At 37.4% G+C, this 14,026-nt stretch overlaps 1 protein-coding gene across 2 annotated transcripts; it reads right to left on the reverse strand.

Moving 5' to 3' along the window:
* Window positions 1–8,873: 8,873 nt before the first annotated feature.
* LOC104238430 (MA3 DOMAIN-CONTAINING TRANSLATION REGULATORY FACTOR 1-like) lies at window positions 8,874–13,716 on the reverse strand. Of its 2 annotated transcripts, none has more exons than XM_070171167.1 (4): window positions 13,426–13,716; window positions 13,087–13,319; window positions 11,879–11,973; window positions 8,874–11,028 (listed from the first exon to the last, which is right to left on the reverse strand). In XM_070171167.1, exons 2-4 carry the CDS (start codon window positions 13,129–13,131, stop codon window positions 9,153–9,155), a joined length of 2,016 nt encoding a protein of 671 aa, XP_070027268.1. In that variant the 5' UTR covers window positions 13,132–13,319; window positions 13,426–13,716; the 3' UTR covers window positions 8,874–9,152. The 2 variants fall into 2 exon arrangements, with proteins under 2 accessions (XP_070027268.1, XP_009791079.1); XM_009792777.2 differs by having other exon boundaries at window positions 8,874–10,946; window positions 13,426–13,715.
* Window positions 13,717–14,026: the final 310 nt, after the last annotated feature.

Raw genomic sequence — 14,026 nt, forward strand, 5'->3', positions numbered from 1 at the left:
AATCACTTTTATATTTGCTATCTAAATAATATAAATGTAATCCGTTAACACTTTCGTAGTGAAAGGAATGAATACACTAACATATACTATAACATGTTATATATGTAGTTAAAATAGTACAACGAAGCGTGTTATATATATATATATAGATATAGGTCAGACGTTTTATTTTTAATATTCAACGATGCATCTGAGTAAGTTATAAGTCGATGAATCAATTTCCAAACAGATATATTTGATGATAAATTATATATACTAATTAGGATCTTCACAAGTCTATTAATCCCTAAAAGAATCCGACCATTATATATATATATATATATATGTGTGTGTGTGTGTGTGTGTGTGTGTGTGTGTGTGTCAGACATTTTATTTTTAATATTTAACAATGCATCTAAGTAAGTTATAAGTCGATGAATCAATTTCCAAACAGATATATTTGATGATAAATTATATATACTAATTAGGATCTTCACAAGTCTATCAATCCCTAAAGAACCCGACCCTTTGGTAAGTCTATAATTAGGATCTTCACAAGTCTGACCTATATTTGTTAAACACAACAAACAATGGTAAGGTGTTCAAGCCCAAAGCAAGTTACACATTCACTTTGGAGGAAAGACGGCAAATTTGTGATTGGGCTACGAAATTGAAGATGCCTGAGGGTTATGCGTCGAATCTTTGAAAAAAAGTAGATATGGAGGTAGGGAAGTTGTTCCATTTGAAAAGTCATGACTATCATGTTTTCATGGAGACCTTAGTACCTATTGCATTTTGTGGTTTGCTTGAAAGAATCTGGAAACCCATCACAGAGATTAGTTTGTTTTTCAAAGACTTGTGTTCTACCATATTAAGGGAACAAAACCTATTCCGGATGGATCAGAACATTCGTGTAACTTCTAGTAAGATGGAAAAGATATTTTCATGTGGTTTTTTTGATGTGATGGAACACTTTCCCATCCACCTTGTACACGAGGCACGACTTGGAGGGCCTGTTCAATGCAGATGGATGTATCCCTTTGAGAGGTAATACTATAAGTTTGATGTAATTTTCTGTTTTATTTTAATGTTCTTGGCTAACATGACATTGTGTAGGACAATTGGCAAATGCAAACAATTTGTTAAGCAGAGGAATATGATTGAAGGATCTATATGCGAAGCTTATCTTGCAAAGGAAACTGCTCATTTTTGTTCTTATTATTTTGAGAGTAGCGTGCCATGTTCTAGGAATAGGCCCAATAGGCACACAGTCAAATGTATGAATGATTTATTATATCCGCCATTGTCCATATTCAATCAACCAGACCGATGTTCTAAGGATGTTAGTAAGAGAAGCTTGAGTGATATGGAGTACAAGTCAACTACATTTCATGTGTTGCTAAATTGTCCCGAAGTTGTGTCATTTCTCAAGTAAGTATTGATTTATTAGTTATCGAAATATAAAATTTACTGTGATTACATCTAGATGCAACTACTAAAAATATTTGATGTGTCACAGTCACTTCGTAGGTCAATTTGGCCATGATATTGTATATACGAGATTTGATACGTGGTTCAAACAATTTGTAAGTTTATCCTGATAATGTTCTAAAACTATGTAGGTAAATAATGTTTGTAAGTTATGCTAACTTATGAATTTTTTAATACTATGTAGGTAAATGATCCAAATAATGGTGTAAATCAATTTTTGATAGATATATCTTGGGGACCTGGGCTTCAGGTCACAACAATGTCTAAGTACATAGTGAATGGTTATAAGTTTCATACAGAGGATTGCTCTAAAAATAAAAATAGCAATAACAGCGGGGTGTGGGTTCAAGGTGGTGATGGCAACCAAGTTGGAGATATTGATTATTATGGTGTGCTCAAAGAAATAATAGAACTAGAATATACAGGTTGGCCATATAAGAAATTGATACTCTTTAGATACAAGTGGTTTGACCCAAATCCAACAAGAGGTACAAGAGTACACAACCAATACAACATAATTGAGGTTAATCATACGCGGGAGTATGATCGTTATGATCCTTTCATAATTGCACATAATGTAGGCAAGTGTATTGTGCTCCTTATCCATTGCGGCGGAATAAGTCCAATTGGTGGGTTGTAATAAAAGCTAAGCCTGTAGGTAGGGTGGAAGTCGAGAATGTGTTAGATGTTGCATATCAAAACGATATCTCCAGTGTTCACTAAATAGTGGATGATCAGCTAGAAAATGATTTGGAACATCCTGAACACATATTGGAAGAAGTTGATATAAATGAAGTAAGAATTATATAAAATGAGGACGAAGAATCAACTAATAAAGATCAAACAAGTGAGGACAAATAATTCTCGGACGAGGACAATACGTCGATGAGCTTTAAAAAGTTGGTTTTTTAAATAACTCTCGTTTTAGAGCTAGTTTCTTATATGTTTCAATATAAATATGTATTATATTATGCAGATGGTAGGCAACGGTCAAGGTAACAATGACCCTACTGGTTCTCGGGGTCGAGAAAAGGCTAGGAAGGGAAAGAAGAGGGTAGAAAATAATACTCCATTTGTTCCACCCTCTTCAAAGATGCCTATGCCTATGTCTTATCCTCCACCCAACGGCTATACTGAGCTGCCACAACATCACGATCCCTACACCTTCGTGCAGACACCAGGTCTTTCATCACAGGGCCATAGGACTATACGTCCGACATACAGTCTAGCTGCCTCACAACCACGTGGATCGCAGCCATCTATATCGCATGGATCGCATCCATCCATGTCACAACCACATGGATCACAACTACTCGGGTCACGACCATCAGTATCATAGCCACTTGGGGTCCATCCAGCTATGTCGCAGTCATAGGGGTCGCAGCTAGGGATGTACAAAGAAAACCGACAAACCGCACCAACCCGATAATCCGAGTCAAACCGAGAAAAAAAAACCCGACTATGGTTTGGTTTGATTTGGTTTGGTATTGGAGAAAAAAAAACCCGACCATAATTGGTTTGGTTTGGTTTTAACTAAAGAAATTCAAACCGAAACCAACCCAACCCGACATTACATATATAGAAATTTTAGATATATTTAATATATAAATATACTTATTGTGATATAATTTATAAATATTTCTTAAAAATTTCATAATTTTATCTTTTAAGGTATTATTTCAAGGTTGGACTTAGAACTTTTGAATGTTCCAACAAGTTTTATAGCCATTAATACTAGTAAATTAAATAATGCTAACAAAAGCCCAAATCAAAATCAAATCAATACTAATGCTAACAAAAGACATTCAATTCAATACTATGAACGGAAATGTATTGAATATCTAATTTTTATTTTGCAATAGATTAAATAAAAATGCATCATCTATTTTTATTTTTTCTTTAGCGTTTAGTCATGTAATTAATACTCTCTTATTAGTCTACTTATTTTAGCATGACTTAGTACTTTTAGATTGTGTTTATTTTTATTATGACTTTTTAATTAGCAATATTTATATTACATAATTTTATTGTCTTTATTGTTGAATATTTTAGGATAAGCCATGACACATCTCATATTTTATATTATTTTCTTGGAAAATACTTTATATTGTTGTATCTTAATAGGATTACAAAAATATTTTGAGCACAAGTTATATAATTTGTTCTACGAAGATTTTACCGGGAAAAACCCGAATGACCCGAGAAAAACCGAGATTGAAAAATCCGAGTTTTATTGGTTTGGTTTGGTCTTTAGATTTAATAACCTGACACAATTGGTTTGGTTTGATAATTGTAAAATCCGAACCAACCCGACCTATGTACACTTCTAATCGCAGCCATCTTCATTATCTACTCCATCTATTTCAGGTCTTCGTCTGCGAGGTAGTAGCTCTGACCCCCTACACCGTCTACACATGCCTCTGACATACATGCTTAAGACGATGATGCTGATGATGACGAGGAGGTGCATTATGATCGATATGGCAGGATCATCATAGTTCCTGAGGGTGATGGGTAAGAGTTATTTGTTATTTTTGCATTTATTATTTTTTAAAGTTTTTACTAAGATATTAATGTGTTTTTATTGTTAAATTGCAGGTTCATCCCGAGTAATAAGACTACGAGGATAATCACCAAAGCCATCAGAAAGCTTTATGATGGCCCTTATGCGACTTGGACTGATTTTCCATTATCGCTGAAGTAGCAAATTTTCAATCAATTTAAGGTATAAATGTTCTTTTAAGCAGTATAATAATTTATATTTATGATATTTTCATATAATATTTAACTTTTGAAATACAGAGCAAGTGTGTATGGGAACACCGCTATAGCGCGGAAGTGGCTGCAAATTTCCATCACAAAGCTCGCAAGCGATTGTCACTTTCTCCGAAACTAGAAAGAATAATAAGAAGCCTGACTGGTTACTTCAAAATTTATGGGATGATTTGAAAAGGCAATGGCTTATCGCAAAGTTCTTAGAGAAGAGCGAAAAAGGAAAGAAAGCTCGCGCATCTGAGAAGGGAGGCTCCTTGCACATTGGAGGTGCGATCAACCTAGGGACAATAAAAAGAAGATTGGTATGCAATTGCTTAAATTATTTTAATTTTCAAACTATATCTATTCTGTTTATTAACTAAATTAATTTGTTTTCAGGAAAAGAAGTTGGGGCGTCCAATGAACCATGATGAACTATTCAAAGAGATGCATATTGTAAAGAAGAAGAAAGAGATGGATCAAGAAAGATGGGTCGAGGACCGGGCCTCGACTGTATATGTAAGATTTCACTTTTCTTTAAGTATTTTAATTTACTTTTATATAAATTTTGAAATACTAATTCAATTTAAATTTTCGTCTATGGTCGCTACCAAACTAACGTGGAGGAATTCATCCGTACTCAGCCAACTGGTGAATCGGGCGAGCCAACCCAACCTTCGGACGAGGATGCTGAAATAATATGGATGGAGTCTGCTGGTGGTCCAAAATGGGGGAAGGTATACGGGCTTCCTACTAAGAAATTACATCGCTATAAGTGTGGAATGCAAGGAATAGGGACTTTCTCGCAAGGCGAGCAACTTGATGGGGAGAGCCTCTCCGCTACGCGGGAGACTATGACAAAACTCACATCCGAGCTAGAAGCGGCCAAGGAAAGAGAAAGGGTTAGAGATGCTCAGTTCCTTGGGATGCAAGCTCAGATCAGAACTCTCCTATCTACTGGAGCTTTTCCGTTGCCCTGGTCTCGTGAGTCATCGCCAGAGGCTCGACTTGAACGTGAGCGTTCCTTCCGTCCTCCCTGTGATCGTTCCTCCCATCCTCCCCGTGATCGTTCCTCTCGTCTTCCCCGTGGTCGTTTTTCCCATCCTCCACAAACCCTTCTCGACAACGTCTTTTAGATGAAAGTTCATCAGACAGTGATGATGATGTTGTACAAAACACTCCTTGACTTTTATATACTTTGAACTGGACAAATAGAACCGATTTTGAACTAGTTGTAATAAGTTTGAACTTGGTTTTGGATTTTTTAGTTCTATTGAACTTTAATTTGTTAGTTTTAATGTATTTATTGAATTGTGTTGTTGTTGTTGTTGTTGTTGTTGTTGTTGATGTTTGATGTTGTTGTTGTTGTTGTTGTTGCTGTTGTTGTGTTGTTGTTGTTGTTTAGGGATTTTGGTATGCTGACAGGTGGTGTAGCTGCCAAAACAAGCATTTTCTGCCAAAATTAAAACCCAGGAAACCGACCAAAGTTGGTCGGTTCCTAATTAAAAAAAAATCTGTTGATTAGCGACCGACCTTGGTCGCTTAATTTTAAAAAAAAATAAAAATTACGGAGCAAAGTTGGTCGGTTATTGAACAAGGATTACCCACATTTCAACTTTAATGATTAAAATTTAAAAATTACCCACATAATTATTAATAACATAACGTAATTTAAATATACCGACCAACTTTGGTCGGTAAAATTAAATTATTAAAATATTATTACCGACTAAAGTTGGTCGGTATGTGCTTTAAATTGCATAGTTGGTCTTTTTACCTTTGAGACCAACGTTGGTCGGTAATTAGCGACCAACCTTGGTCGGTATACTAAAACGACCACCAAAATAGCAACCAAGCGTGTTTGAACGAGTTTTGGTCGGTAATTTGCCTAAACCGACCAACATTAGTCGTTTTTTTGGGTCGCTAATTACCGTATTTCTAGTAGTGGGGTATTTCTAGTAGTGGGAAGGCATGTGCGTTGGTTAGTTTTGTAGGGCAGGTGGATGTGCTTAGAATGTATGAGTGGATAAAGCCAATGTTGTGGGGTTACCCAATATTGAAGATCTGATATGTGTGTTTGAAGCCCTATTGAATTCCAGTAGCGTTGTGCATTTGTACATTGTAAAAACATGTGTGTAGTATTTTCCTGGTCAGATTGGCAGTAGCTGCAAATGTTGTTGGGGGAGTCGGTCATACATTTTCATAAGAAAATGTTTCTACACTCGAAAAGTTTTATAGTCATTGTTGAACTCAAAAATGTCGTTAGCTGCTGTACCGAAACTGACTTAATAGTCCATTTGGCCAAGATGTAAAAATCAGCTTATTTTGAGAAGTTTTTCTCAAAAGAATTTTGTAAAAATAGCACGGTATAGTCAATTTTCGGACTAGTCATTCAAAAATAGCCAGCGTTTACGAAGTCAATGAAAAATAGCCACTATTTTGCTGTAACAGAGACCGGTCCAACATAATATACTGGAGTTCGGTGCACCTGTGTATGAACTCCAACATATTATGTTGGACCGGTAAACTTTGCTGACTCCAGTATAATATACTGGAGAGCACTGATGCTCCAAACTCCAGTATATTATACTGGACAATTATACTTGCTGGAACTCCAGTATATTATGCTAGAGTTCTAGTGTACTTATGCTGGAACTCCATCGTATTATGCTGGAGTTCCAACATACTTATCCTGAACTCCAGTATAATATGCTGGAGTTCAAACATACTTATGCTGGAACTCCAGTATAATATACTGGCGTATTTTCCGGGTTTTGAACAGTATTTTCGTTCAGATTTATCTTTACATGAAAAGTGACTAAATTTCGATTACTTTTGAAACTGGACTATTTTTGAACGACCGGTTGTAAATCTGGCTATTTTTGAATTTCTCCCAAGAATTTTTGGTGAAAAGCAGTTTGGCTAATTAATTCGAAAAGCATTTCTGAGCAACAATTAGTGTTTGACCAAGATTTAAAAAACTACTTTAAATGTATTTTTCTCAAAAGTGCTTTTCAAAAAAGTACTTTTGGAGAGAAGCTATTTTTTTCTATTTCTCCAAAACTGCTTCTGCTTCTCCTCAAAAGTACTTTTTTTTCTTTTCAAAAGCTTGACCAAATACCTTAAGTTTAGAAGAAGAAAAAAATTTAACCAAAAAAAAGTACTTCTACCTCAAAAGAAGCTTGGCCAAACATGTTATAAAAGGAGCTGAAAGTCTATTAATGATCATAGTCAAAACAAGTTCTTATTTTTTTATAAACCCTTTAGGTAAAAGAGAACGAACACCACGCCTAGGAACCATGCAAATATTGGCTTCGATGCACCAGACTGCATATTTCTTCCATTGGATGAAAAGATTGGTCTTGTTAATTTGTTAGTTCCCCCCCCCCCCTGAAAACCCTTTAATTATTTACTACAAGTCTCTTGATAGATGGATGATCTCAAGACTCAATTTTGTTCTTCCTCTCAGACGTCCAAATTTCTGTATTTTCACGTACAGAGTAGTTGTGGCAAAATGAATAAAAGAAAACAGTTGATACTCATATTATCTATTAAAAAATGGGTTGAACGGGTCAAATATGAATAAGAGCCACCTTATCCACTTAGAAAATGGATAACCAATGGATAACTAACGGGGTTAACTTTTACATTTATAAAGCCTCAAATTGAGGGTTCCTCAATTTTTCAGGAGACTAAGAATTCTCCCAAAGTGACCATATTCAAGAAGCCATGGATAATATGAATATCCATATTATTTGCCGTTTAACCCATTTTTTATCCGTATTAAATATGGATCGGATAATTTATCCATTTTTAACCCGTCTCATATCCGACCCGACCCACCCGTTTGTCACCTATATAACAACATACCCAGTATTCTCCCACACCATGGGGTCTGAGAAGGGTAGTGTGTACGCAGACCTTACCCCTACCTCGTGAGGATGGAGAGGCTGTTTGCAATAGACCCGTCAGCTCACTACCGTTTGTCACCCCTGCTTGAGAGTAAAAGAAGTCCGGAGAAGGCTAGCGAAACTCATTCTGAATTTCTGATAATGCGAGGAAGAGGCATTGTTCTCTAATGCAGTTTCCTCTTGTTCCTTAATTCCTAAACAAACGATTTTGCCTTCTAAATACCTTGAAAGCAATTTGAGAAATGAGATACTACTGGATAAGGCTTTTAGGGAGGAAAAACATCACCTCACCTGCATATATCTGAATCTTTTCCGCTCACTCTGTTCCAAATACTGGAACAAGCATAGACTATAGCTGAGACATGGACATCAGCAGGTTCACTTCGGATTATGACAATGAAATATTACCTTAGAATGACGCACACTAATATTCCAAGTCAGTGTTCTTATTTCTCCAACAATTCAGCAACTCCGGGTAGCAAACCAGAGGTTAAACATTTTGCGCAGTAACAAATTCAACAGGAGAAAATAAGAGCACCTGCACTAACGGCGCTCATTACCATCCTTATTGGTACTCATCCCTTCTGTAGCTTTTTGAGTAAGTAGCAGGTTGCTCTTATTCAACATGTGCTTGTAACCGTAAATACTCATACGGTAGTATCAAGACGCTAATGGCATCGTGCAGCAAATCAATGATGTAAAATGACCAAAAAAGATTAAAAATCAGGGAAAGCAGACTATGTAAATGATCTGTACTAACATTCTTATGGAAGACGGTAAAGGTTAAGCTAATGTAGTATGTTTTTACCACTACAGCAGAGGAATACGAGAGGCCTAATTTTTACATCAACAAATATCCATCATATAAGAAACTTTAGATGAAAGAAAAGGAATTAGGAGGGATTGGACAGTCAGTGTCACACCACTCCCAATAAAAGGGTGCAAGCTACTTCTAAATAAGGCAACAACCAACAACATACAGAGATGAAACAAGCTTAATGTATATGATTCTACTCATTAAGATGCATCAGATAACCCAAAAGTCGGTAACAGCCAGCCTCTTTCTTTGCCGAGCTCCACATAAAACGTGAATTTATCCTTTGCATTCGGAATGTCAAGAGCCAGATCATCAAGTCCATCCTTGATCCTCCCAAAGCCTTTAGTTATCTGGTTGATGGTGATAAGCCCCTCGTTAAAGCACTCTTGCAGCAAATCCAGCATCCTATCATTCTTCTTCTCCATTGCCATAACCAAAGCTTTCTTCACTACTTCATGGTTGAAGAATGGCATCCCAATATCCCGAATACATTGGCAAGCTTCACTGACAACACCACCACTTTCAAATTCCTCAAGAAGTTTCTGTATCTTATCCTTTGCATCCTCCACAGCCCAGCCAGTCCCACCACCCCAACACCTCAGGATCCTTTCTCCAGCATGGCGTGCAGACAAAAGTGATTGAGCCAAACAGACAGTTTCGGCACCACTGCTGCAATTTGGTGGCAACCTGTTTGTTATCTCCTCCATATTCAGTGGAGCAAGGACATCATCTATTACAGCCCTAGCAAGGAAAAGGGCTAGTTCATTGGAAGCATCTAAAATGTCAAGTGCAGTATCTTCTGCGGATTCCAGCAGCATCACAAAGCCATTCACGATGTCTTCAGTAGAAAAAATCTCAATATGAAGTGCAGAAAGCAAAACAGATGCCATTTCCTTTTCCTTGTTTTTCCTGTCCATGGCAAGGGTGATTAGCTTCTTTAGAAAAACAGGGTTATACTCAGGTGCCCCCAAATCTTCCAAACTCCGGATTAGCTCCGGAATGTCATCCGAGAGAAAGTATTCATGGATTATATTAACAATTTGTTTTTTGTACTGCTTAACGTTTTCATCATCTGGACCATTTGCTTGCCCATCTCCTGAGGCTTTTAGAAAAGATGCATCAAGCCATCCATCAGAGACTGCCCGAGGAACAATTGACTGGAACAACATTTTAGCAGAAGGAATATCAAGACAAAGATCATCGATACTCTCAGCCAACCTAGAAAAGCCCTTCAACATTTGACTGGAACTTATAAGACCCTCTTCTGCAGCCTTCTTTAGAAGTTTCAGAATAAGTGGCTCAGCAGACTGCATCTCCATGGCTAAAACCAAAGCTCTTTTGACAACTTCATGATAGAAAAAAGAAACTTCCAATTTTCTTATGCATCTGCAGGCCTCAGCAGTGTCTCCACTCTCAACATATTCCCTCAAAAGGTCAGCAATTCTTTTCTTGACTTCCTCCACAGTGAAATGGGTGCTGCCACCCCAGCGCCTCTCAACAAGTTCTGCATGGTGTGGAGCTGAGAGATAGCTCTTCTCAGCAGTTTGCAGCACCTGACGCCCCTTGCAGGAGTCTGGGAGCATTTTTCTGGCTCTGGCAATAAAAGCTGGTGGAAGAATGTCATCAACCACAGCCCGTGCAATGAATAAGGCAAGGATATCAACAGTATCTGGTATGTCCACTGCCAAGTCATCAGCAGACTCCAGAAGCATGAAAAATCCCTGACTAATCTGGGTAGGATTGATGACATCAGCATAAAGAGCAGAAAGAAGAACAGAAGCCATTTCCTTCTCCTTATCATGCCTATCCATTGCCATAGAAACAAGCCTCTTAATAACATATGGGTGATACTCACTCGAACCTAATTCCTTGAGATCAGATGCAGCCACTTCAACGTCACCGGTGCTAAAGTATTCCTCTATAATTGAAACTACAGATTTCTTGTAATCATCTAATGGATCAGAGACAGCAGTTGAAACAAGCTCATATGGTTCCTGTTCAGTAACAGTCAATACGTGAGACAACATCAATATAATAACCTTACTGTTCTTCAGTTCCAACAAGCTCATATGGTTCCTGTTCAGATATAGTCAAGACGTAAGACAACATTAATATAATAACCTTCATGAGAATTATGGATGCACTTCTCACGACACCAATAACTCCACCAATTATATAGGTAAAACAGAATATAAAATGAATCGATTGGTCCAGTAAACGGAGTTAGCAGATGGAAAATTAAAAATTTCCTTTAAGGATAAGTACTCTGTGTGATCCCTTCCCTTGATCTGTCATTGTAGTATCTAAGATTAGAGGCGAAAATACAGCTCAGAAACTTTAATGTTTGTTAATAACCGCTGCTTAAAACCATTGATTTGATTAGATACAGCATGAAGAAAACTGAGGACTAGGACTATTATATAATTCAAAGAAAGGATGGTGGGTCTTAGGATGCACAACTTGTTTGTTATGTTACTAATCAGAGGGCAAAAAGTGCAGGTCATGACGAATTAGGAGGCAGATGTAAACTAGCAGGAAAAGAAAGAAAAAGAAATTAATCATGGTGATTTGAGAACTTAGAAGAATAACTTTGCAATGCTTTCTGCAGAAATATACCATTGTCGTGAACCTTCACTGCGACTCATCTCTATACAATCATTATGGTTAGATTAAACATTATTCTTTTGTTTCTTTCTCACCAATGATTCCGTTCATCATTCTTTAAATTTCTTTTTCTCCATTCTAATCCACAATTGTGTAGTGCAGGCAATAAGTCTTTTGAACCTGAAGGGGACATAAGTTGTACAATGTAACATTGCCAAAAAAATGAGTTTATTTAATCAGTTATTCAAAAACGTAATATGCAATATAACAAATCTGAAGTTATTTTATCAACTATGGCCAGTATAGCTTTTGTAGGACTCACCTCACCACTATCATAATTGGGATCATTCCTATCAATGTGAGATTCACCATCAGTTTCCAACAACTTTCCCCAGGTGCCTTTACCACCGGCTCCATCTGTTTTTAACATCAAATGCAGGAAAGCTTTCAGTATATGTGCAGAAAAAGAAATTGGGAAAACCCCTTTTACAAGCTTGCATGGTTTTCATGAGAACACTGAAATCTACATCAGAAGGAAGGAAGAAAAGAAAACGAGATCCACTTTAACTTTAAACAAAAGAACATGATGGAGATGCAATTAACTCTAATAAATGTAACTTCATCACTTAACAGAAGGGCAAAACAAACAAACCATACCCAAGATCCTAAAAGGCAAAACCAAATTAACACTACAGTAGCACCTGACAAATGATACTCAAGATTGCATCCCGCATATATTAGCACTGGGTTAGTTTTATCAATCATTGGATGCTCCACAGTGTGCTTCAGCAATTCAACTTCTAATCAGTCTAAAACAGTTGGGTGATCTACCTATTGACTTTTCTCTACCAATGACTATCGGATATCCGCAGCTCAAATGCTGATACAGTTGTCCAGACTGATCTTAAGAAACTACCAACATACAAACAGAACAACCAAATATTTCTTCCTGAAAACAGTGTTCAGGGAACACCAAATGTAAGCTATAACAACTACATCCTCCTAAACGTGTGTAAATTTGCATAGACAAAGTCACAAAAACTGTATGCAGCCCAAAAGCAGTGTATTGACATCTAAGTACCCATACGCCTGGTTCACAAGGATATCAAGACACTCAATACAATAAATAAAACAGTACCAACAACTACTCGCCAGTGAAGGATGCATTTGAAGAGGAAAGACTTAACCTACCCAATTCTCAATTCTTGATATTGTCTACTCTATATATGCGCTTACCGGAACTCTTGCACCAAATTAACATGAGATAGTACTTATATTCATTCCTCTGTGCTACAGCATTTCTTCTTCTTCTTTTCCTTTTTTGGTCAATATTAATCCACATATAACGTGAAATGAGTTCACATTAGCTCAATTCCTCCCATCGGAAAGGGATTTACAATTTCATTCGTCATTCAGTTACTTACAATGAATTAGAATCACTTAAACAATATAACTTATTTCAGTCTTAAGCTCAGAAGGAAGCACCAGCTGTGGAATATTGTCATGATTCAGCCAAAAAGTAATACTCACCCTTCTTAACACGGATGTGTTTCCCTGAGTGTGTACGTCGTACATGTCTCACAGCAGTTCCAGCCGTGGATGCCTTTCCACCGCCTGGTGGTGCCTTCACGCAATGTTCCGACAAGAGAACTGACGAAGACTTGGGAGAAGATGACAAAACGTCGGTGTTCGGAGGTGCAACATTCAACATCTCCCTCTGTTCTTCAGTCAGAAATCCCTCATTCGACGCCATTTCACAAAACCTGCACACATCAAACAATGAAGATACAGTTACAAAACGACGCGCTCCGAACGGTTAAAAATCACGTAATAACTCAGTCCTTCTTTCTTTTCTGTCCGAGTTTTTACCTCTCTGCACTGCAGTGGAAACAGTGAAGAGAGCGAGCGATTCGAAACCCTAACCAGCCACTTGCAAAGCTCCGTGTAACGAACAAAATCCTCTGTTCTTGGCTCGGATCTCGAGCCAAGAGAGGATAGAGAAAATAGAGAATCCGATCCTCAAATAGTCAATAGAAACACACAACAGTGTAGTGCTGAAACCCTAGATCAATGAACTGGAAAATGATTAAATGTATGAATTGAACTGGAACAGGTTTGTGGATTTAGATTGAAAAGGAAAAGAGTGGGGTACTGAGCGGAAATGGATGAGAATGAAGAGCATAAATAGGGAGGCTACGGTTACATTTACACGTCAGCAACGATGAGCCTATCCACGTGGCGTTCGCGCTTAAGCTGAGACTCTATTCGTGGAGCTCCATCCAGCGTCCCGATTAGGGTTTTGGTTAATTTGAAGTTACATTGATACCCCTCCCTCGCACATTATTATGGAAGGTAGTTTTTTTTTTTATGACATTGGTAGCTTTGTGTGCACCTCGATTAGGTACCGGATAATCTACCTACCAAAAAATTAAAATTTGTTATAAATAGAATTTTATTTATGGTGAATATT

This window comes from Nicotiana sylvestris, chromosome 3 (genome assembly GCF_000393655.2).
Source record: "Nicotiana sylvestris chromosome 3, ASM39365v2, whole genome shotgun sequence".
NCBI lineage: Eukaryota > Viridiplantae > Streptophyta > Magnoliopsida > Solanales > Solanaceae > Nicotiana > Nicotiana sylvestris.

Excerpts from the sequence above, each read along its gene's own strand:
- LOC104238430 (XM_009792777.2), bottom strand. The coding sequence starts at position 13,309 with ATGGCGTCGAATGAGGGATTTCTGACTGAAGAACAGAGGGAGATGTTG. Across the intron at positions 11,974-13,086 it reads ACACATCCGTGTTAAGAAGG|ATGGAGCCGGTGGTAAAGGC; the intron begins GTGAGTATTACT and ends TGTTAAAAACAG. Across the intron at positions 10,947-11,878 it reads CCAATTATGATAGTGGTGAG|GAACCATATGAGCTTGTTTC; the intron begins GTGAGTCCTACA and ends GTTACTGAACAG.